At 48.6% G+C, this 22,609-nt stretch overlaps 1 protein-coding gene across 5 annotated transcripts in view; it reads right to left on the bottom strand.

Annotated features, from left to right (window-relative positions):
* TTI1 (TELO2 interacting protein 1) overlaps window positions 1-22,609 on the bottom strand; it is a 53,600-nt gene that overhangs the window by 18,974 nt on the left and 12,017 nt on the right. For 4 of the 5 annotated variants that reach the window (XR_006680556.1, XM_004698258.3, XM_045295166.1 and 1 more), the window contains 3 exons: window positions 13,052-15,396; window positions 7,518-7,742; window positions 3,342-3,490 (listed from right to left, as the gene is read on the bottom strand). Coding sequence is in view for 4 of the 5 variants with exons in the window: in XM_045295166.1 (XP_045151101.1) it covers window positions 3,342-3,490; window positions 7,518-7,742; window positions 13,052-15,396 (2,719 nt within the window). In the remaining variant the exon portion in view is untranslated. Of the gene's footprint in view, window positions 1-3,341; window positions 3,491-5,034; window positions 5,804-7,517; window positions 7,743-13,051; window positions 15,397-22,609 lie in introns of those variants that run through there. The other variant, XM_045295168.1, reaches the window with a different exon arrangement.

Genomic DNA, 22,609 nt, shown 5'->3' with positions numbered 1-22,609 from the left:
CAGACATCACGCAGTAGGTGAAGGTGCACATGTGCGTCACAGACCGCCTGGAGGCCTCCATCGTTAAGGGCAAGTCCTTATTGGATGCCTACCCTGTGCTCTGTTGGCAAAGTGGTTATGTGTGGGGTTGTGACCAACAAGGTTGGCAGTTCGAAAACACCAGCTGTTCCTTGCAAGAAAGATGAGGCTTTCTACTCTTGTGAAACAGTTGAAAGTCTCAGAAACCCATGGGCAGCTCTACCCTGACAGTGTTGCTATGAGCTGACATGTACTGGATGGCAGCGAGAGGGACTTTTGCCCACGGGCAGCAGAGCAGGGGAGGAGGGCAGTGGAAAGGGCTGTTTCCAGACAGGCTTTGAACTTGCAGTGTGTCACTTGCCGGGCACGTCAGTACACTGCAGTGGTTCAAAGGTGCATGTTCTGCTGGCACAGCGCTTCTTCTGGCTTTGTTCAATGTCACCACCACCGAGAGGCCTTCTCTGACGACCTGGTCTAAGTCAGAGTACAAGTTCCGTGTCTTATTCCACAGGGTGTGGTACAGAGCAGGCTCCCAGCACATGTTGGCACAGGGCGAACTCCTGCTTTCTGTTTTGTTGTTGTTGGGTGCTGTCAAGTTGGTGCTGACTCATATGACCTGACGCACAACGGAAGGAAACAACGCGGCTAGTCCCGTGCCCTCTGCACAGCCATTGCTCTATCTCAGCCTGACGTTGCAGCCAGTGTCACCTCCTCTGGGCAAAGGTCTTCCTTTCCCGCTCACCCTGTTTCACCAGACAGGATGTCCTTCTCCAGACCCTGGTCGCTCTTGATAGCATGCCCACAGTACATGAGAAGAAGGCACACCACCCTGAACTCCAGGGTGCGTTCTGGCTGTACTTCCTCCTAGACAGAGGTTTGAATGATTTCTATCAGAGAATTTGTCTATTGCCTTTATAGCACTTGTTCAACTTATGAAGTGGGGTTATGTGAGGCCTTTCTAGACAGGAAGTACCATGGAGGCAGGAGCCAGACCAGCCTCGTCCCCCTTGATACACCTGGAATGGAGTGCAAGTTCTGAACATGACTCTTCTACCCAAGTTGCCGTCATTGCCATCAAATGATAGGGTGGGACTATGCAAACACACATGTAACACTAACAGAGGGAACTGGTCCATGCACCACCAGCCCCACCCCACCCCAACTGTGAGTATGAGCCATCTTTAAAGCAGCGGCAGAGGGAGAAAGCCCGAGGGTCGGGTCGAGGGAGACCACATTGGAGAGCTCTGTCTAAAGGGGCAGAGGTGGCCTAGACCAGATGCATCAGAAGCTCAGCACTGAGACTACAGCCTCTCCTGGCCCCTGGCTACAGAACGGTGGGACAGAGTGACAGGCAGACTGGCTTCCTGGCCCACAGAGGCAGAGGTCAAAGGACCATGTGGCTAAAAGATTGAGGACCAGAGCGAGACGTGGCTCCTGGCTGAGCAGACCAATGACTATATCCTTACTGTTTGCTGAACCTGACTTGTGGTAACTTACTGATTCCCTAATAAACCCCCTAATTTTGAGTATTCTCTTTGAGCTCTGTGACCATTGCAATGAACTGTGGAACCCAGCCTAGATGCAGAGTGATGTCAGAGGGATGTTTGGTGTCGGGATAGGTAACGAAGGATGGAGTGTGGAGGCCCGTCTGACTCTTGTCCTGTGGCAACAGGGAAGCCAGAGAAGGTCAGTGATGTCCGCGCCCATTGCTGTTTATAAGTGCAACACGCTCTTCCGGACCAGTTGTTGGTGGGGGCTGTCAAGTCCGTTTTAACTCACAGCAATGCCATGTGGTACAGAACTGCCCACAGGCTTCCCAGCCTGCAGTTTTACAGGAGAGCTGGTTGGTACCTGGCCTTTCCCCTGTGGAGGATCCAACCACCACCTTTCCAGTTAGCAGCTGAGTGCTTCACCAGCAGACGCCCTAGCATGCCGTGAATAAATGAGGGTAGAGGCCATATGCCATGCTAAAGATCTCATATTTACAATAAGTCACCTTGTGAGGTAGGTACCACTCTCTGCATTTTATGGATGAAAGACCGAGGTCCCCAAAGCTGAGTGACCTTACTCAAGGCCACATGGCTGTGGAGGAGGCAGAGTCAAAATTTGAACTCAAATACACAGGTCTGAAAGACTCTGGGTGGAAGAGAGAAATGGTGGATGTGCGCGGTTGCGAACTGGAAAGTTGGATGCTGGAGACCACCTCAGAAGGCCAGGCAATCTGCTTCCCCATGGAACCCAGAGCCGCTCTGACACACCCAGAGTCACCCTGGGCTGGAGTTGACTTGACAGCAACTCGTTTTCCCTGGTGGGCAGGCCTGACTCCAAAGTGGATGCTCCTGTTGACTATGGTAGGCAGCCAGCTGCTGTCACAGTGCCATAAAGAGTAAGGCGCTTGTGCAGATTCTTAAAGGATGTAAGGAGTTTTCTCAACACATAAAGCAGAGCAGGAGTCCTGGCAACACTATCAGGTAAGCACTGGGCTGCTCATCACGAGGCCCCGTGGGGAAAGAGGAGGCTGCCTGCTCCCGTAGAGATGTGCAGCTTCAGACACCCTATGCAGGGTGATGCCGATTCGGAGCCAGTCCATGGTGTCAACCACAGGCACTCACAGAGCCATGAATGAATGCCAATCTGTGCCTCTGGGAGGCACAGATTCTACAAGACACAGCCTGGAGGATGGAGAGAGACAGTGGAGCAGGGTACCCCAGGCCCTGCCGTGAGCAAGGCGCTCAGCTCCCACCGCTAACTAGGTCCCTGAGGTGACATGGGTCTGACTCCTGTGTGGTGCTAGATTGTGCTGCTTCCTGTGGCCAGGAGAGCTCTCAGGTGATTCTGAAAGCCCTGCCTCCCCACCCCCACCTTAGCTCAGCCACATCCTGCTACTGGAGTTACTCCTGTGTATTTGAGGTCCTTGCTGCTGGGGAAACTGCCAGGAAGTGCGGGTGAGAGATTAAGGGAAGTGTTGGTGTTTTTCCTAGAACGAAAATGTAAACAGAGTGAGAGATAAGGCCCAGTGTCGGGCTTGGAAGAATGACTACTCCAAAGTATTAGGACTGCATTCTGCATTGAATCAGCTCAGAAAGCAATAGCCTTTCCCTCCCCTGGGACTTCAAGGGGGGCTCTGGAGCTGAGGCTTTTCATTCAGGGGACTCAGAGTCCTCTTTGGCAGCTAAGCTGACAGAGATGTCAGACAGCCATCCCACAGATAAACCCCTTCTGTGCCCGCCACCCAGGGCCCGGGAGATACAGGAAGCAGCTTGCTCATCTGTGTGCTTGCTGTCCCGCTGCTCTGTCCGTGCCCAGAGGGGCCACCCACTAACCTGCAAGCGGATTTTCAGGTTCTTATCCGACAGCAGGTGGATGCAGCGCTCCATCACGTCCTTGGCTATCTGGGTCTGCGGCGGCAGTGGTGGTTCCATGTCGGGACGCCTGTCGCTCTCATCTGCTTCGGGAGGGACTGATGGCGCCTCTGCAAGGAGCACAGGGACAGAGTTCCGGGAGAGATGTGCCCTGTGCCTTGGTCGCTGACGCTCGGATTCAGCACAGGGCCCACCAGAGGACACTTTCTAGGGAGGGGTCCTCAGGACCTGTCTGAAGGCTGGTCATGGGGTTCCGATGTTCCTGACAGCTCACACCAGGGGATGCTTAGGTAACCCCTTGCACACCCACCCATGGTGGGGGACAAACAAGGTCCTGCGGTGTGTGATGCCCAAGAGTTTAAGCCCATGGGGAAAGGGTTCTGAAACAACGTAGTGCTCAATCGGGGACAAAACTGCACACACAGCAGGAGGCCCTGCAAATTCTTTGCATGGGAGGAAGAACAACAAAACAGCAGTGACAGATCTTAAGATAATTGGTGGCTTTCTCTGCCCTTGACCCCTCTTCTCTTCAGTGTGCTCTAAATTTCCATGAATAAATAGTGAGTATAAAAGTGCAAGAGGCAGCGCTCTAGTTTGGCGCTCCAAGGCTGGGAAGCCCCTGTTCCCTTGCCTGCCTTTCCTCTTGGTTCATTCCTCTGCGCACCCCCCACCCTCAAGCAGGAGTGAGAACCATACGGGCCTTAGGGAACTCCGCCTAGCTGGGGTGGGGCTGGGATCCCTTGCTCCACAGACCGCCTCATGTCCCCCTGCCCAGCAAGATCTCGGGATGGCCAGGATACGGCTGGGCTCATCCCTGCCTGATAGGCAATCCCAGCACAGCGCAGGATGGTGCACAAGGCCTGGGGCGCAGTAAGGAGGCTAGCTTCAGTCCTGCCTCTACAACCAATGAGCCACTTCTCTTGTATCCTGGTCCCTCGTCTGGAAAACAGGGATTGAAGTCTACATGCCTCACGTGCTGGCCCAGAGGCTGAGTGAGATGGACATCACCAGCCATCATCTCTCTCTGATTGCCTAGGGCAGTCCACCAGAGGTGCAAGTTTTTAAATGACAACAACATCAAAGATAAATAATGAATGAGCTGGTCACAGAAGTCATCAGATAGGCATGTCTTTGCAATGCGTTCTGATGGTGCTTGTGTAATAAGCTTTCACAGTAAATCAACTTAATGTAAAATTGTTTATCTTTATGTAAAACAGTGAGCAAGGAAAATACTTTCTAGTAAAACAAACAAAAGTACAGAGAAATGTACATACACACACACACATATCTATCACACATAACCAAACAATCATTCATTTTCACTAGTAAAGACCATCTACCTTGAACAGTATGTTCTTTTAGGAACTATCTATGTAGGATAAACTGGCCAGACACTCGGAGATCAGAGAGGAGGCTGTGGGTAGTGAGTTCAGTCAGTGGGGGAGGAACCACCCAGAGGAGGGGGATGGGAACGGGTAGCACCCATGAAAGTAGTGTCACCCAACTGTTCCTGTGTACACTGTAGTCTGGGTGTCTGCTCTGCTATGCGCATTCTCAACAAGAATGACAAAAATATAATATACAAAGTGGCGTGAAAAGGCCTGCCAGTTGCAGAAACCCAGGTCGCCGCCCCTCCCCTGGAAACCCCGCCTCCAGCTGCACTCATGTCCAGAGCTCTCAGCACTGCTCTCTGCCCTTTTTCCTACTTTGGTTTCTTCTGATTGGGAACTGGAATCTCAGGGCAGCAGCGGCACTTGTCTCTAACAGATGCTGCTGAGATCCATGGAAGTGCATGTGTGGGATGCCCGGGCTTCTTGGAGAAGGGCCCCCAGCCACACAAGGTGCTTTCTGTGAAAACAAAAACCGATGTCAAACCAACACCCACCCAATTCTCTGACGGCAAGCATGAGGCAAGCATGTAGAATGAGAAGTCATGTGTGTGTGTGTGTGTGTGTGTGTGTGTGTGTTTTGCTTGGGTGCCCCTACTGCAGAACGTTATTTGAGGGATGTTTTTGAGGGATGTTACTGAGAAAAAGATTTGTTTCATTCAGGCTGCACTCAGCAAGCATCAACGAGAACCAGAAGATTATAATCAGGAAAACATGGATTTGCTGGCCAGGCGCAAATCTCACACAAGGAGTGGCAGAGCCAGGTTAGGAGGGATCAGGCCTCCCCCCACTTCTTCAGGGTTTCCAGGTTTGGGTGAGTGGTGTCATTCCCAATTAGTATTGGTTTGGCTCCAGGAGCAAACCTGAGAAGAAAAAGCTAGACAGATTTCTGATCCGAAAGCTGTCTCTGGGGAAGGCAATGACTCAGCGCAGCCTACGTCATTCTTGGGCCCTGTGATACTTCCTTCTGGTAGAAGGAATGGGCTGCACTTAGCTGTCTCGAGCTGCCTCTTTCCTGTGATCCTGGAAGTACAGCTTCAGTTCCCCCAAGAGTTTCAGAAGAGAGAATGCAGAGAGAGAGAGAGAGAGAGAGAGAGAAATCTGCTCAGTTCCAACTTAACAAACTAATTTGGGCCTCAGTTCGATTTAGGTTAGTTCCGAGACCACCAAGCTCATTATGACTTGGCATTTTATATTTGCAGAGGAGAGTCTAATAATTTATTAATCCTTCCGTGACCTGAAGCTCCAGATTGAGCTTGTGAATAAAACAACAGGCCAGAGCTTCCACTAGTCTGAGCTCCCTTCACTTTATCATATAAATTGGTAAGGAAAACATGGAAATTTCTCCCCACCAACAAACAAAAGGTCAAAACGGATGAATAGATAATGGGCATAAGACAGTTGTTTGGACAGCCATCAGAAGATCCCCCAAAACAAACAAAAAAACATTGTTGAGAACGAAGGGGGTCAGAGCAGAACCCCAAACCCATCTGTAAACAATGGACATCCCCTCACAGAAGGGTCACAAAGAAGGGATGAGTCAACCAGGGTGAACTATAGCACCGATGAAACACAGTATTTCTCTGGTTCTTTGAGGTTTCCTCACCCCCCACTATCATGACCCCAATCCTGCAGGCTAGGCCAGAGCATGTAGACAGGTAGAGATAAGAGCTCAGGACACACACGGAATCCAGGTCAGATAAACCCCTCAGGAACAGAAATGGGAGTAGTGATACCAGGAGAGTAGGGGGAAGGTAGGGAGAGGAAGGGGTGGGGTGGGGAGAAACCGTGGGGGAAGGCAGACAGTGGTCAGTGTATGAAAATAATAATAATTTATAATTTGTCAAGGGGTCACGGGGGCGGGGCAGGGGGGGGGAGGGAGGGGGGAGGATAAAAAGAGCTGATACCAAGGGCTAAATGTTTAGAAAATAAGGATGACAACACATGTAGAAATATTCTTGATAAAATAGATGTATAGATTGTTATAAGAGCCCTCAATAGAACGATCTTAAAAAGAAATAAAAAAGCTGTTTGGAAACGGGCATGTGCAGAGAGACTCACCCCCTACAGGCACCCAGGTGAAATAACAAGAAGGAGGTGAATAACAAGTTTTCACCTCCTTTATTTAGCAAGTAGGAGGCTTGGTGGTGGCCAGTGGCAGCAAGGCAGTGGGTGATGGAAGCAGCATTAGTGCTGCACTGCTGACAGGGAGGTGTAAATTGAGACCACCTTTCTGGAAGGCAATGTGGCAAGCCGAACATAATGTTCATCTCCTTGACCCAGAAATCCCACTTCTGGGAATTTAAAAAGAAATGTGCCAAAAAAGGAGAAGGAGAAGAAGGAAAAGTTTACAAGCACAGAATCACTTGGTGCAGTGCTGTTGGTTGAAGTGAAAAGCTACAAGCAGCCTACACTTCCCATAGGGGACTGGGTAGGTAGCAGGAGCTATTAAAACATTATTATGAACACATGATAGCAAGAGTGTTACTAAGGGTGGAACTAAATGCAAAAAGGGCATCATATATTTAAATGCTGGCTGCCAGCAGATGGAAATCAGGTGGCAACGAGAGATTGGAAAAAGGTGGCACAGACCCAATAAATGAGAGCTGCTATGTGAGGTGAGCATGGTGGGCATATCTACCCCTGCCCCCGCCAATTTCTCTGACCAGCAACTTTCTACAAGGATGCGTTCTTGTTTTTTTTACACTCACCTACTTGGAAACCAGCGACATCAGAATAAATCAGTTACCTTCTTCGTCATCAACATCCGACACGTTTCCTTCGGCCGCCTCCTTTTCTTTGAGGTAGTTCAGCACAAACTGTTCCAGATCTTCGGCCGTGATGGAGGTGGTGGTGGTGGTGGTGGCGGTGGTAGCCGCCGGTCCCTTCTCAAGAGTTGCTCTTCGGCTCCAATGGCTGTCCTCCTGCCCCACACTCTGTTCTGGGGGTTGGCCTGTGGCTGGGTACCACTGGGCTAGAAACAAAGGGTCACACGGTCACCTGTGCCATCAGTAACACGCACTGGAACTTCATGAGTAGAATCAGCTCCTTGCTGTGGCCTGCGGGAGGCCACCCCACTCCCAACCCCGACACAGTCCAGTCCCTACCTGCTCTCCACCCTCAACTTCCCTCATGCCCTGTAACTTCTAGTTCCTCTAATGCGCCAGCCTTTCTCGGAAGCTTTGTATATGCTGTTCTCCATCCAGAATACTTGCCTCACAATGTCCATACCTGGCTAATTCCAACCCACGTTTCATGTCCCAGGAGTCCTGTCGGCCTAATGGCTGAGTGTTAGACTGCTCATCTCAAAGTCAGCAGGTTGAAAACACAAGACACTCCATGGGAGAAAAATGAGGCATTCTATTCCTGTAGAGTCACAGCCTTGGAGACCCACAGGGCAGTGCTGCCCTGTCCTATAAGGTCACTATGATGGCAGTGAGTTTTAGTTGTTTCATGTCTCAGTACAAATGACTGGATTAGTAAAGCTTTGCATTAACTCCACAATGGAACTGTGGTCCCAGTACATATGTAGTTGCATGTTCTCCCTCAGATAAAGGCCTCACCATGTGTCCACAAAGGCGGCTTTGGGCTACGCTGGACGTCCAGTATGCCCAGCATAAGAGCGGGTGCTCACAACAGATTTAAAGGGAACAAATCTCCCGGAGTGGAGAATAAGTACCAAGGACAGCGTTCTGAGTAGAGGAAAAAGGCTCTAAAGGAGCCCTGAGCACAGACGCCCTCCGGTGGGTGTGTTTCTGACAGGCAGGGCTCTGGAAGGCTGCTCCAAGCCTGCCCTCCTTTGGTGCAGTTCCCTGGATCTGATGACGCCATTGCAGGAGAAACCCTCGGCAGCTCTGAGTCCGGGGTGGGGTTCCAAACTGTGCCTGGAGGAGCCTTAGGGTTCTGCAGCAATGTCTCAGGGGCCACAACACAGGGGACAGTCACCTCCAGGGTCTCTGCCTTCTGCAGTAAGAGCAGTCCTGAGTTCAACTCTCTTGTATATCCAGGTTCCCTCAAAGGCTGCATTTCAAAAAGGCTCTTCCTACTTAAAGAATGGGAACCTTGGTGGCAGAATGGGTTACAGGTTGGGCTGCTAACCACAAGGTTAGCAGTTCGAAACCACCTGCCTCTCCTCAAGAAGAAGACAAAGATTTCTACTCCCTTAGAAGTACAGTCTCAGAAACTCACAGGGACAGTTCTAACCTGTCCTATAGGGTGGGTAGGAGCCAGAATCGATTCGATGGCAGTGAGTTTGGTTTTAATATTTATGGAAGCGGTTAAGAAGCAGCCCGCAGCTTGGAGATCGCCACTCTGTCCAGCAACCTCCTTTTGCAGACAGCAGGGAAAAGCCTTTGATAACTTCTAGCACCAGCTCATCTCTCTTTTATCAAGGAGCATCGCACAGCACCGGACGACGGGCAGTCAGGAGAAGCAGAGGGCAAATGTTTGGGAGCCTTCAACTGTACGGGAAGGTCTCTGTCTGGAGGGACCCATTAGGCACATTTACTCAAGGACCCTCCCCAGATGCAAATCAGATGGTCTGTGTGCTCTGAGGGCTCCTGTTACCATATAGTTCCAGCCCAGCCTGGCATGGACACACCTAGAGGGGCTGGTAGGGATTCTTTTCAGAGTCAACCCTAGTACCAGTCATTAAAACATATTTGCTCAAAATGGCTTTTAAACATCTGAAAAGAAGATCAACCTTGCTCTAAGTGCAAATTGAAACACTAATAAGCTGCTATTCTTCTCCTACTGGATTAGCAAAGATCAGAAAGCTTGGTAATAGAGGGTGTGGGGGAAGGCATGGCAAAATTGGCACTCTCTTAACTCGATGATGTGAGTTTAGATGGGTAAAACCTCTTTGGGGAGCAATTTGATACTCTATTACAAATGAAATGGAAAAGTTCCTACTTTTAGGAACGTAAACTATACATAGACATTTTAAAAAATGACCATAGAAAGGGATTCACTGCCTTTTGTGTGTGTGTGTGTGTGTGTGTGTGTGTGTATGTGTGTGTGTGTGTGTGGTGGCAAAAGATGGGAAACAACAAAACGTTCACCAAGAACCAGAATTCAAAACTCAATGCCATCGAGCCAATTTCAATGCAGAGCCCCCGTTGGAGTAGAACTGCCCCTGTGGGTTTCTGAGGCTGTACCTTTTCATAGTAGCAGAAAACCTCGTCCTTCTTGCAAGACGTAGCTGGTGGGTTCGAACTGCTGACCTTGTGGTTACCAGCCCAACTCTTAATCCACTATTTCACCAGGGCTGTTCTTCCCCAAGAAAAGACTGGCTCCATGAATTATGACGGCCACACAACAGAATACGATGTAGCCTTAAAAAAGAACACACAACAGCAACCTCTTATTTCCAAGGCACATGAGTTCAAGGCACCATCTCATTTCCAAAGCTACCTTGTAGATTTATTGTTAAGAATCATCAGTCTTTGTTTGGAAGACCCAGAATTAATGTAACTGATTATGCATGCCTTCGCCGTGGCATCTAGTGTTACTTTTCATCAGTGCACAGTGGCAGGCTGTGTCTGTGGTAATTCCATTCCCTAACACATTTCCTGGGTTCTTTGGGAAGTCCTGTAAGACCAGACTCCACTTCCATCCAAAAAGAAAGGCACCATTAAGCCAAGGGTAAATGCAAGGAGGATGAGCGGACATGCCAGCATTGAAGTGGCTCCTTAGGTTCGAGTTTGTATGGACCACCTCCCCTCGGTACTGATAATTATTCAAAGTACAAGGGGGCTCTGGGTCACTCTAAAACAGCGGTTCTCAACCTGTGGGTCATGACCCTTTGGGGGTCGAATGACCCTTTCACAGGGTTGCCAGATTCATAACAGTAGCAAAATGACAGTGATGAAGTAGCAACGAAAATAATGTTATGGTTGTGGGGTCACCACAACATGACGAACTGTATTAAAGGGTCTCAGCATTAAGAAGATTGAGAGCCACTGCTCTAAAACCTTCAGAAAAGCTTTGCCCAGTTACACTGCTTTTCCTAGGATGCGCTTGTCAAATCTAACCATACTCATTGTTCTTTCTGCAATGGAAACATCCCACCCAAACATCCTTGATTGAAAAGAATGCTACATGGGATTTTTTTCAACTTCCCACCCTTAGAGGTGACCAAGGACGTAGGCAATTCAATAATCAATTCATTTGTCAGTGCCCCAATTAAGGTTTCTCCCCGAAGGGGTATTTACGGAGCCCTGGTAGTAAGTGCTGGACTGCTAACTCTGAGGTCCAAACCCACCGACTGCTGCGATGGAGACAGAGCAGGCTGTCCAATCCCGTAAAGAATGTCTCAGAAACCCCGTGTAGGGCGAGGAGTCAGAATTGACTTGATGGCAGTGGGCTTGGTTTTTAATATCTATTCGAATTCTTTATATTTAAATATGTACAGTTCTTCAAGGGAGCAAGTCTGAAGTGTATTTGGACCAGGGATGCCGGTCACAGTCTAAGATGTACAAGCAGCTAGCGGCTATCTTTAGGAGTGTCCCTGCAGACAGGGACCAGGCCCATCTGGTTCACTGCTGACTCCTAGTGACTCACTCAGAACCCAAGTGCCCCTGCTCACTAGATAAGATCCAAACCCTTCCCTTGGTCTACATGCCCTACAGGATTTGTCATTCCAACCTCACTGATATCACTGCCCCCCTCCCCCCTCTGTACATGTCCCAGGCTTCCTTTCTATTTCCAAAGATTACAGTCTTTCCTTTCCTGCAGGTCTTTCAAAGTACCTGCTGTTCTCTTTACCTGCATATTCTTCCAACAAAAAACCTCACTGGCATCAAGCTGGTGCCGACTCATAGTGACCCCATAGGACAGGGCAGAACTGCCCCGTGTGTTTCCGAGACTATAACTATTTATGGGAGTACAAAGCTCCATCTTTCTCCTGGAGAGCGGCTGGTGGTTTCAGACTGTGGACTTTACTGGTTAGCAGCCCAATGAGCAACCACTGTGCCACCACAGGAAAACAATCTGGGAGGCCTTTCTCAGCCCCAGTGCCACGTCCTCCAAGAGGCCCTCCCTGACCCAATTGAAAGGAGTCTGCCCCTGTCTCTCTTCCATCAAGCCATCTCCCTTCTCTGCGGCGCTGATCGGAATGGGAAACGAGCTTTGTTCCTGCACCTATCACCTCTGCCCGAGTAGCAGGAAGCCTCCTGGAGAGTTTGTCCGTTTTGTTCATTGCTGAATCCTTATTACCTAGTACTCAATTTTATGAATGAATGAATGAATGATGAAAATGACATTGGCTATGGAACAAAAACACCCCAGCCACCCGGCATTATTTTTACATTCAAAAGTTTCATTCATTCAGTGGAGGGAGTCTTTTCCTTCTAGTTCCAATTATTGTCATTTCATTGGAGGCTAGCTCTTCCAACAGGACCAAAGGGAGGGAGAGGGAAGAGTCACCCAATGTATGCACTCAGAAAGATAAGGGATGGTGGTGGAGGGCAAACAACAGAAACATGGTTGAAAGGAGACAGCGGATGGTGTAAGACATGAAAATAATAATAATTTATCATTTAACAAGGGTTCAAGAGGTGGGGAGGGAGGAAAAAACTGAAGCTGATACCAAGGGCTCAAGTAGAAAGAAAATTTTTTGAAAAGGATGATGGCAACCTACGTACAAATGTGCTTGATACGACGGATGTGTGGATTGTTACAAGAGCTGTAAGAACCCCCATAAAATGATTTTAAAATAATCAAAAAGTTAAAAGGAAGTTTCCAGACCTGCTCAACCCAACAGCCATTAGTCACCTGTGGCTGGTAGCGACTACATGTGCATGGCTATAGGATACTTCCATTATAGCAGAAAGTTCGATTGGGTAGTACTGCTGCGGACAGCCCGTGGTCTGAATAACTCATGTTGGTCATGTTCTTCATTAGCACTGCTAACTCTAAGTAACACTAAAAGCAGTTTGCATTGGAAAGAACTTTAAAGTCTTTTCAAATTGTCATAAATCCTTACTTTACTCTTATTAACTGTGTGACCCTGGGTCGGTAGGATCTCACTGAAGTCCTATTTTTCTTATCAGTACAATAATAATAATGTTTAGATTTTGGCTGTCAGGAACGGAGCTCAATAAACAGGAGTTATCATTATGTGTAAAAAGAAGAAAGGAACCCTACCATCACATGTGGGACTAATAGGCAACTATCTAAAGAAGATCTCCCATACATTAACCACAAACAATGGAGAAAATAAGTTTAGGCAAGCTAGGCTAGGAGCCCTGTCCCCACACCGGCATTAGAGGTCTCTTGTTGTACCTAAGGCAGCCAGCAGGGCATGCAGAACCCCGACAAAGGAAGCAGCTCTTGTATCGTGAAACTGGTCCAGGGTGGCCAGGACATCTTGAACCACATCTGCTACCAAAGGAAGCAGGCTAGCATCCGAGTTCCGCAGCATGACTTCCAAGACCTTTGGGGTGTGAGGGTGCTGAGCCAGGTGGCGCAGGTTTAAAGAGATCCCATTCACCAAGTAGTCGGAGTTGTCATTGATCAGGTGCTGCAGGGAGTCATAGCCACAGGCCAGGCACATGTCCATCATGGCGCCCATTGCTGCCTGACTGATGAGCAGGGATTGGTCCCCGGCCTTCTCCAGGGTGGGATAGAGGGCTGACATCAGGAGCAAACGGAAATCCTGTCCTAGTGCGTATGCCAAGTGGCCAATCCCTTCCAACTGAATACATATTTGCCATATGTTGCTGTTCATGGTGCAAATAGTGGGGCTTGGCTTTGATCCAGCCTGAAAAGAGGCAACTTGGCAGGTGTGGGCGCCAGATGTGATGGCGGGGAGGCCTGGCGGCTGCACTGTGAATTCCCCTCCCATCTCCTCAGCCTCGATGCAGGTAACCAAGTACCAGTTTTCTTGGCTTGTGTATTCTTCCAGGACAGCAGTGATGCTGTCTCTCAGGTCCTCTGGGCTTGCTTGAGGAGACTTTGCATAAAGACCCTCCACAACAACCTCCAGGCCAGCAGCCCCTATAACTAGCTCATTGAGGATCATGGCAGCTTGCTTTCGATAGACTACAGACTCACGGTACAGTTCCAGAAAGTGGTCCACGAGCAAATAGAGGTTCCCATAACACCCGAGGAGCTGGCAGATCTGCCGCAAGAGCAGGAAGACCCTCTCGTCAGTGAAGAAGCGGAAGTACCGCCTCTGGACATGGTTCCACGGTCGGGCAGTGGCAGGGGCCTCTGGAGATGCACTTAGCTCGTGGGTGTGCCACCGGCGCTCCTCCACGACTTTGACGTCCGTCACATCTAGTTCGAGCACTTGGATAAGTGCTTTGGAAAGGCGCTGCAGATGGGCCATAGAGTGGAGGACCAAGTTGACTTTGGGGCCCAAGAGTTTCAGGTAACCAAGTAGCAAGGAGAGCGTGGAGAATTTTCCTTGGTCATCTTGGGAGTTCATGAGGCGAGGAAGAGATGTAGCAAGGGAGTGTAGGTTCTCTGACAAGATGTCGGTGAAGGCCCTGCTGCCCACCACTACTTGCTGATCCGCCAAATGTCTCAGGGTTTTACTGCATCGGACCTGGACTTGCGGACTCTCGTCGTTCACCAGACTCACCAAAGCCTTCAGGAGGGGGCTGGCGGACTCGACCAGAGACTGACCACACTTCACAAGAAGGGTCTCCACAAGTTCTACCAGTTCCAGCCTCACCTTCCAGTGTGGGTGGATGGAGACACACTCAATGATCCTTTTAAGAAGGAGCGCCAACTTAGCCCCTGTGTTTTTAACCCAGTCCGCTTTCCTGTGAATCATCAGCTCAGCTACTCTCTGTTCAACTGCAGGCATTGCCTGGGCCCCTGAGATTCTTCTGAGCTGTTCATCGGCCATAATGAAGCCCACTGTCTTGTGGAAGAGCCTGAGGGAGGATACCACCGTGCTGTGGCCTTGCTTGAAGTCTCCAGTGATTACCCTGGTCAGTGCAGTTGAGATTCCCGGCAAAAAGGAAGCAAACAAATCTCCCAGCTCCATCTGCTCACTCTCATCCAAGGACCTCGGATGGTCCCCACACTCGCACTGCAAGAGCAGTACCTGCAAGCAATGCACCGCAGCAGTTTTGATTTCCTTTGACTTCTCCTGCTCTGTGAGGTCGAGCAGCAAAGAGACGGCAAACCCCAAGCGAGGCAGAAGGGCGGGCTGGTAAAAAGCCAGAATGATGTCCCCGTAGGCCGAGTGCATTAACGTGCTGAGTGCGCGGATGACGGCCAATTTCAACTCCTCGGACAGAGCTGCGGGCTTCTGGGAGGCGGGTGAGTACAGGCAGGCTGAGAGTTCTGAGAAGAGCTCCTGGAGAAGTCCGGGGTCCTTCACGCATGTGGCGGAGAGGACGGACGTGAGGCATTCCACCACACTCTGCAGCAAGCGCTCTCTCTTGGGGCCTGGGGTCTTCAGGGCAAACCGCAGAGGAAAGAGGACGTACTGCTGAAGCTCCTGAAGGGCAGAGTCGCCGACAGCTCGGAGTTGTGCCTGCAGGTGCTCCACGTTCTCCACGGTCTGCGCCTTTGTGAGCTGAACACAGACGGGGCGTAAGAAGCCAAAGGCTTCCTGCGGGGTATCAAAAACCGCCATGGCCCAACAGCCTTCCTCCCTGAGAGGACGCAGCCTGCGGGCCAGAGAAAGGAATGTCAAAGTGCAACTCAAAGCAGGCACTGGCTGCCCCCACCCCCACCCTGTACTGGCCACTGTATGAAGCACTAGGGGAGTGATGGAGCTGAATGGTCACAGCCCAGTGCTGGGGGGGCCCCATGCACACAGCTGCAACACTTTGTTCGGGATCAAGTCAGACTCTGGGAGGGGGCAGAGAGGGGGGTCACACACACTAGATTAACATGCTCGTCTGAGATCAGAGGTAATGCAGATGCAGAAGCTCGGCCATAGGAGCGACCTTCCCCAAAATCAGCCACTGCAAACCCCATGGAGCACGGTTCTGTTTTGACACACATGGGTCGCCGTCGAGCTGGAAGCAACCGGGTGACAACTTTTTTTCAGTGAGTAGAAAGGCTACGGTGTCATAGCATCATAGCCCTGGGGTGGGGCAGGGGGGCGGGGGCAGCATGGGTTTTGCAGGGCCAGGAGGCTGGATTCAGGACTCCACAGGAGGGAATCCACAGGAAGCTGTGGGCTATCCTAAGGAGTGTGGATTTTAACCTGTGGAAATGAGGAGCCACTGAAGGTTGTGTTCTGCTTGCTTGTTTGAAACTGAGGTCTAACATACGGAGAGTGAAATACACTCGTCTTAATGTCCCGCTCAGTCAGTGAATTTAGAGGTGTGTATAGACTCACATCAAGATACAGAATCTTCTAGCATCCTACAAGGCTCCTGTATGCCCTTTCACAATCAATTCTGCCGACAGATGACCACTCTTTTGATTCCTATCACTATAGATTCCTTATTTGTTTTCCCCGCCCACCACTTTAGTCATTTAAGGCAGCCCTGGAAGTACAGTGGTTAAAGTGCTCCACTACTAACTGCAGGTTGGTGGTTCAAACCCACCAGTGGCGCTGAGGGTGAAAGATGAGGCAGTCGTGGTCTGTACAGATGTGCATCCTTGGAAACCCTATGGGGGCGGTTCTCCCTGTCCTACCCGGTCACTGTGAGTCAGAATCGACCAGATGGCAGTGTGTCTGGTTTCTAGCCAGTTTTAAAGTATACCATTCAGTGGCATGAATTACATCTGCAACGCTGTACACAACCTTCACCATGAACTACAGGGTAGTTTTGCTGCTGCTTGTCATTGGGGGGCTTTAAGACTTAGTCTCCCTATTAGCAAGATAGTCCGGTGACCAGGAGGAGTATGGGCAATGGATTCCAGTTGGGTGAAACTGGAAGAGTGGGCCCAGGGAATGGGGGAAACTGAGAGCACAAACTAGGGCAGAAATCGGGAGGAAGGGGTCATGCTGCCCAGCAGGCAGTGAAAGGAGGCAGCTTTCCAGGCAAGCAAGGGAGGCGAGCACACCGACACTTGGGATTCTCTTTTCTCTGGGAGGAGAAAGTCAATGCATCATGGGCTGACAGTGAATAAACAGGGGGCTTAAGGGCAGAAATAAAAGTCTCGCATATTCCCTTTGGGGAAGCAGAGCAGGCTGGGAAGACATAAAAGTGTGGCCTCGGGGTATGGAGCAAGGGGGGCTGACTGTAACTGTGTGCAGCTGTAAAATGCTGCACAGAGAGCACTCAGCCTAGCAGGCTTCTGTGCTTTTCTCTTCTCCCTTCCTTCTCGTTCTTTCTAAATTCCTTTTGGTTCTACGTGCTGGGAGCTTCTGATTCAGACAAACAAAACAAAAACTTGTGCCATCTCCCTTCCCCTGCCGTAGAGCCAACAGACTCTCCTGAACCCAATGGCTAGACAGCTGGCAGGTTAAGAGCTGGACAGGGGAGGGTGCTGCACAGTTCAGAGGGAGAGCTGGTGCTGGGCTTCCCCCCTGGTCAGGAGAGAGCACAATCATGACTGAGTCCCCCACCCTCTAAGAGAATCCTGTCCACTGAGTGACAATGACCCCTGGGAAGGCACTGCAGGCCTCTGTGAAGGTTCCTGTAGGGATCTCCTGGTCACAGTGGTTCCCAAGAATCCAGGGAAAGGATGACAGGATGGAGTCTGAGCCATGGCTTTCCCAGGTCGAGGAAACAGCAGGGTGGGGCCCGGAGAGCTTGCTCTCAGAGCGTAGTCATGGACCAGTGACACAGTTGGTCGAAAGGAAAATACCCACAGCCTGGGGGAGCAGTCAGAAGGAGGAAATGCCCACGGAGCACTCCTCTAAGAGGGACTCCTGAGATGGTGCCTCTTAGAGGAACAAAGCTACTCCATGAGACAGACAAAAAGCTGAACTGATGGGGGGAAAAAGACAAAAAAAAAAAAAAAGTCCAATGACAATGCACAAGATTGTTCTTCAAATTAAAAACATGATTTTCCACCCCAAAGAGAGCACTATTAATGAAACAAAAGGGAAAGGAGACTCCTGAGAACCAGTCAGTGGTCTGGAAGGTCAAATAGGGCGACCTTAGCTTTAAGCAGGAACTCAAAAGGATGGAGATTGGGAGAGTTGGAGGGCAGAGCTAACTAACATGTAAAGAACTGGGGATTCTGGGAGGAGAAAAACAGACATGTGGAAGAGGTGGAACCAATAAATTAACTGTAAAACAATGCCCTGAGCTACAGGAGAGGAACCCTGGTGGCGTAGTGGGTGGGTTATACATTGGGCTACTAACTTCAAAGTTAGTAGTTCAAACCCACCAGCTGCTCTGCAAGGGAAAGATGAGGCTTTCTACTCCTGTAAAGATTGACAGTCTTGGAAACCCACAAGGGCAGTTCAACCTTGCCCTATAGGGTTACTATGAGTCAGCACTGACTGGATGGCAGTGAGTTTGAGCTGCAGGAAGGTTTATCTGGGGATTGAAAAGATTTAAGGATACACACCTTTGCCATATATTGATAAAATCCCTCAACTCTAAAAAGAAAAAGTCCTACATGCCTTTTTAGGAGAAACAGTGAATAAATGAACTGGACTTCTTGCTTACAACAATGGACCCTATAAGACAATGGAATAGCATCTACTGACTCCCAATCCAGACCTGTAGCTCCCAAATCCTATACCCCTGCCAGACTGAAAGGACAATATGCAATGATCCGCAGGAGCATCCCCTGCACATGCTCCCAGAGGAAGAGACTCAAGAAAGTACTGTCCAGACAAGTGACTCAAGACAGACACCCAAGAAAGGAAACATTGGCAAGGAACGCTTTCTTCTTTCAGCCATGGAAAACTCTCTTAAAGAAAGAAATGAAGTGAAAACCCAATATAAAGGTGCTTCCACAGTTCAGGGGAAAATTCTATTCCCTTTCATTTCTCCAGCACGTTTTGAAAGAGGTAAGATCAGAATGCCTCTCGATCAAGCTGGGATCAAGACAAGGGTCTTTCTTATCCACCTCTGGAGTTTCCAGCAGACACCCTGGGCCCCCCTGCGTAGAGGTTCTCAAACTGTGGAGCTGTCACAAGGCTAGCAAAGGGGACTGCACAGGATGTCCCAAAGGGAACTCATCTGCTTTTTCAACTTGACTCCCTTGGTGACTGGCACCACTGTCCACCCAGTCCTCATGCAGCCCAGAAACCCTAGAATCCTGGCGCTTCTCCCCTCCCTCTTCATGCCACAGATTTCATCAGTTCTACCCTCCCCCTCTTTCAAATCGACTGACCATCATCATCTATTTAATGCCGGGCCAACAGTTTCCTCCCTGGGCCCTTGGCTGGGAGCTAACCAATATTTCACACAGACACAAAATCTTTCTAAAACACAAATTTGATTACTCTTCTTCATCCTTAAAATTTTTCAGATGCCCCCTGTAACTGGCCAGAAGTTCAAACACATTGTACCATGCCCATCATCTCTCACTGTTCCGCCTCTTGAACACTAAACTGTAACCATGTAACATCACAAAACCTGCAGCTTTCTAAGTAGGTGCTGCTATTTCGCCTTTGCTGCCTTTGCCCTACCACCGCACAGACCTCAATATTTGGGGTGTCTGTTCTGCAGAGACCAGATATTTCGCACACTCAACTACTGGTGCATGTCTTCCCTACTTTAGACGGGTCCTTGGCAAAGACAGTCCTGCACCAAGAACCTAAATGAGCAGCTGGCACATGGTGAGCACGCAAAAAAAAAAAAAAAAAAATCACACAGGTTCTGCTTTCAAGCAAGAAGTAGGAAGATGAATCAGGTCAATACTCCTGCTGACAACTAGAAAAAACTGAGCAAATTACAAAAATCAAAGTCAATGAAAGGACGAAGGTTTTTACCAAAGAACTAGACTTAAATCTATTTTTAAAAATCAAAAGGACATCCTAAGACCGAAAGGTACAATATGCATAATTAAGAAGTCGATGCCAGGTTCAGCACGAAGATGGACTTGGCCTGCACCAGCCTCATAATTGCTGTTACGGTTGAGCCCATGGATGCAACTACTGTGGCGAGCCGTCTGCCTCTTTGGAGCTGCCCTCCTCGTTTTCGCTGACTCTGCCAAGCACGATGTCTTTCCCAGAGACCGGTCCCTCCTGATAACACGTCACAAGTATGTGAGATGACGTCTCAACATCCTTGCCTTTAAGAAGCGTTGTAGCTATACTTCTGCAGCGCTCGACTGGTTTGTCCTTCTGGAGTCGGTGGTAATTTCAACATTATTCTCAACACCATTGTTTAACGCACCAGTTCTTCTGTTCCTCTTCTTTGCTGACCAGCTCTCACATGCACACGCAGTGATGGAAGCACGGTGGCTGGGGTCACGAGCGCCTTGTCCTCAAAGGGACATCTTTGCTCTTTCAGATTTTAAAGGTCTTGTGCAACTAATTTGCCCAATGCAGTAAGTATGTCATTTAATTAAAAAAAATTTTTTTAAAAAGATCCTTTTATTGGGGGCTCTTACAGCTCTTATAACAATCCATACATCAATTGTATCAAGCATATTTGTACATATGTTTCCCTCATTAGTTTATAAACATTTACTTTCTATTTGAGCCCTTGGTATCAGCTCCTTACCCCCCTTGATAAATTATTAAATATTTTCATACCTAACACTGACTGCTGTCTCCCTTCCCCCATGGTTTCTGTTGCTCGTCCCCTTGGGGGTGTGGGGTGTGGTTATGTATCTATCATTGTGATTGGTTCCCCCTTCCTCTCCTCCACTTCCTACCTCTCCCCTACCCTCCTGGTATGGCCAGTCCCATTCCTGTTCCTTGATTCCCTGTGTTGTGAGCCCTTATCTCTTATCTTGTACCTGTGCACAGGCTCCAGTCCAACTCTCAGTGAAAGACAGGACTGGGGTCATGATGGTGGGGGGTGAGGAAGCCTCAAGGAACCAGAGGAATATTGTGTGTTTCATTGGTGTCATACTGCGCCCTGGGTGACTCATCCTTTCCTTGTGACCCTTCTGTGAGGGGATGTCCTGTTGTCTACAGATGGGTTTGGGGTTCATGTGATTTTTTGCCTGCTACTTCCAGAGCATTGATTTAGAATCTAAGTAAAATGAAATCCTTGACAAAACAGTCCTTGACATCAATCTTTTCCCCAGGTTTCATGATGTTGGAGGATTTATTTTTCTTCACACTGAGTGGTAGGCCACACTGAAGGCTGTAGTCTTTGATCTTCATCAGTAAGTGCTTCAAGTCCTCTTCACTTTTAGCTAGCAGAGTTGGGTCATCTGCATATTGCATGTTGTTATGAGCCTTCCTCCAATCCTGATGCCACGTTCTTTTGCATATAGTCTAGCTTCTTGGATTACTTGCCCAGTTTACAGATTGGTAAAAGAAGATTACTATGACACACACCATTCCTGATTTGAAACCATACAGTATCATCTCCTTGTTCGGCTCAAGCAACTAACCTTTTGGTCAATGTACAGGTTTCTGTCTAAGTGTTCGAGAATTCCCATTCTTTGCAATATTAACCGTAGTGTGTTATGAACCCAGTCTAATGCACAAGTGATGAAATGCACCCAGACATCTTTCTGGTTTTCTCTGCTTTTAGCCAAGATCCATCTGATGTCAGCAATGCTATCCCAAATTCCCAAGGGGCTTTCAAAAATTTCATGGGAAAATTTGTCTTGTAATTCCACTTTTCTATGAGCTTTTTTTTTAAGGACGCACACACATGTGGGGGCTTTAAAAAGTTTGTGGATAATTGGAATTTAAAAATAATGAAATCTCCCATGAGCTTTTGAAGCAGCCTCAACATGTACATGTATATTTGGCATTAGTAGTCATTAAGTCAATTCTGATTCCTGGCAATCCTATGGGTCCAAAATAAAACCCTTCCAAGGACTTTTCAAGGTTGTGACCTTGAAAGCAGATCACCAGGCTTGTCTTGGGAGGAGTCTCTTGTGGTTTTGAACAGCCAACCATCCAGCTAATAGTCAAGGGCTTCAGTATTTGCACCACCCAGAGAATCTCTCTACCCACACCACACACACACCTTGATTCTATCTCATGCAAAAAAATTCCAAATGTACTGAAGATCTGAATGTGAAATGGAAAATAAAGTTTTCTGAAAAAGTAGAAAAGATCATCTTTATGATCCTGGAATAGGCAAAGACTTCTTAAAACAGGATACCAGAAAGGGCTACCATAAAAGAAACAAAACCAACAAATCAGAACAAAAGAATGAACAATTTGTGTGTATCAAAAGACACCCTTTTGAGAGTGAGGGAAGACGGTACTTGCTGTACCCACAAAACACTCATATCCAGAACATAGAGTAGATTCTTAAAAGTCATTAAGAAAAAGACAACAGAACCCAACAGAAACATGGAAGAGAACTTGAAAATATGCCACAAGATATACACACACACACATACAGACACTGAACATGATCAATCAAGGATGTACAATATAAAACCACAATGCAATACCATTACACACTCACCAGAAAGGTTAACTTGAAAGAAAATAGTAGGTGTTGGCAAGGATATGAAACCGCCACAGCCCGCACTCAGGGCCTGTGGGAGTGTAAACCCGGTACAGGCATGGTGGAAAACTGTTGAGCAGCATGTAAAGGTTAACATATGTATGCTCAATGGCCTAGTAATTCTACTCCTTACATAGACCCCAAAGAAATGCATACACCAGTCTATCAAAACACATGTTCTAGGATGATCATAGCATACTATCCACAACTGTCCTCAAACAGCCACTAGACACATTCCCTCAGAGGACTATTATACAGATAAAGACTTACCACTAACAGAGATGAAAGAGAATGGGATATAGGCTCAGGAATATACAAGCCAGCTTTCTGTAAGGAAGACAACATAACACATTGCTCCTTTGGCATA

The sequence above is a fragment of the Echinops telfairi genome, unplaced genomic scaffold, assembly GCF_000313985.2.
Source record: "Echinops telfairi isolate 266 unplaced genomic scaffold, ASM31398v2 ScPeMD7_5592;HRSCAF=6446, whole genome shotgun sequence".
Classification (NCBI taxonomy): Eukaryota; Metazoa; Chordata; class Mammalia; order Afrosoricida; family Tenrecidae; genus Echinops; species Echinops telfairi.
Note: the sequence above shows the minus strand (reverse complement) of the source record. Positions and strands in the feature narration are given on the sequence as shown.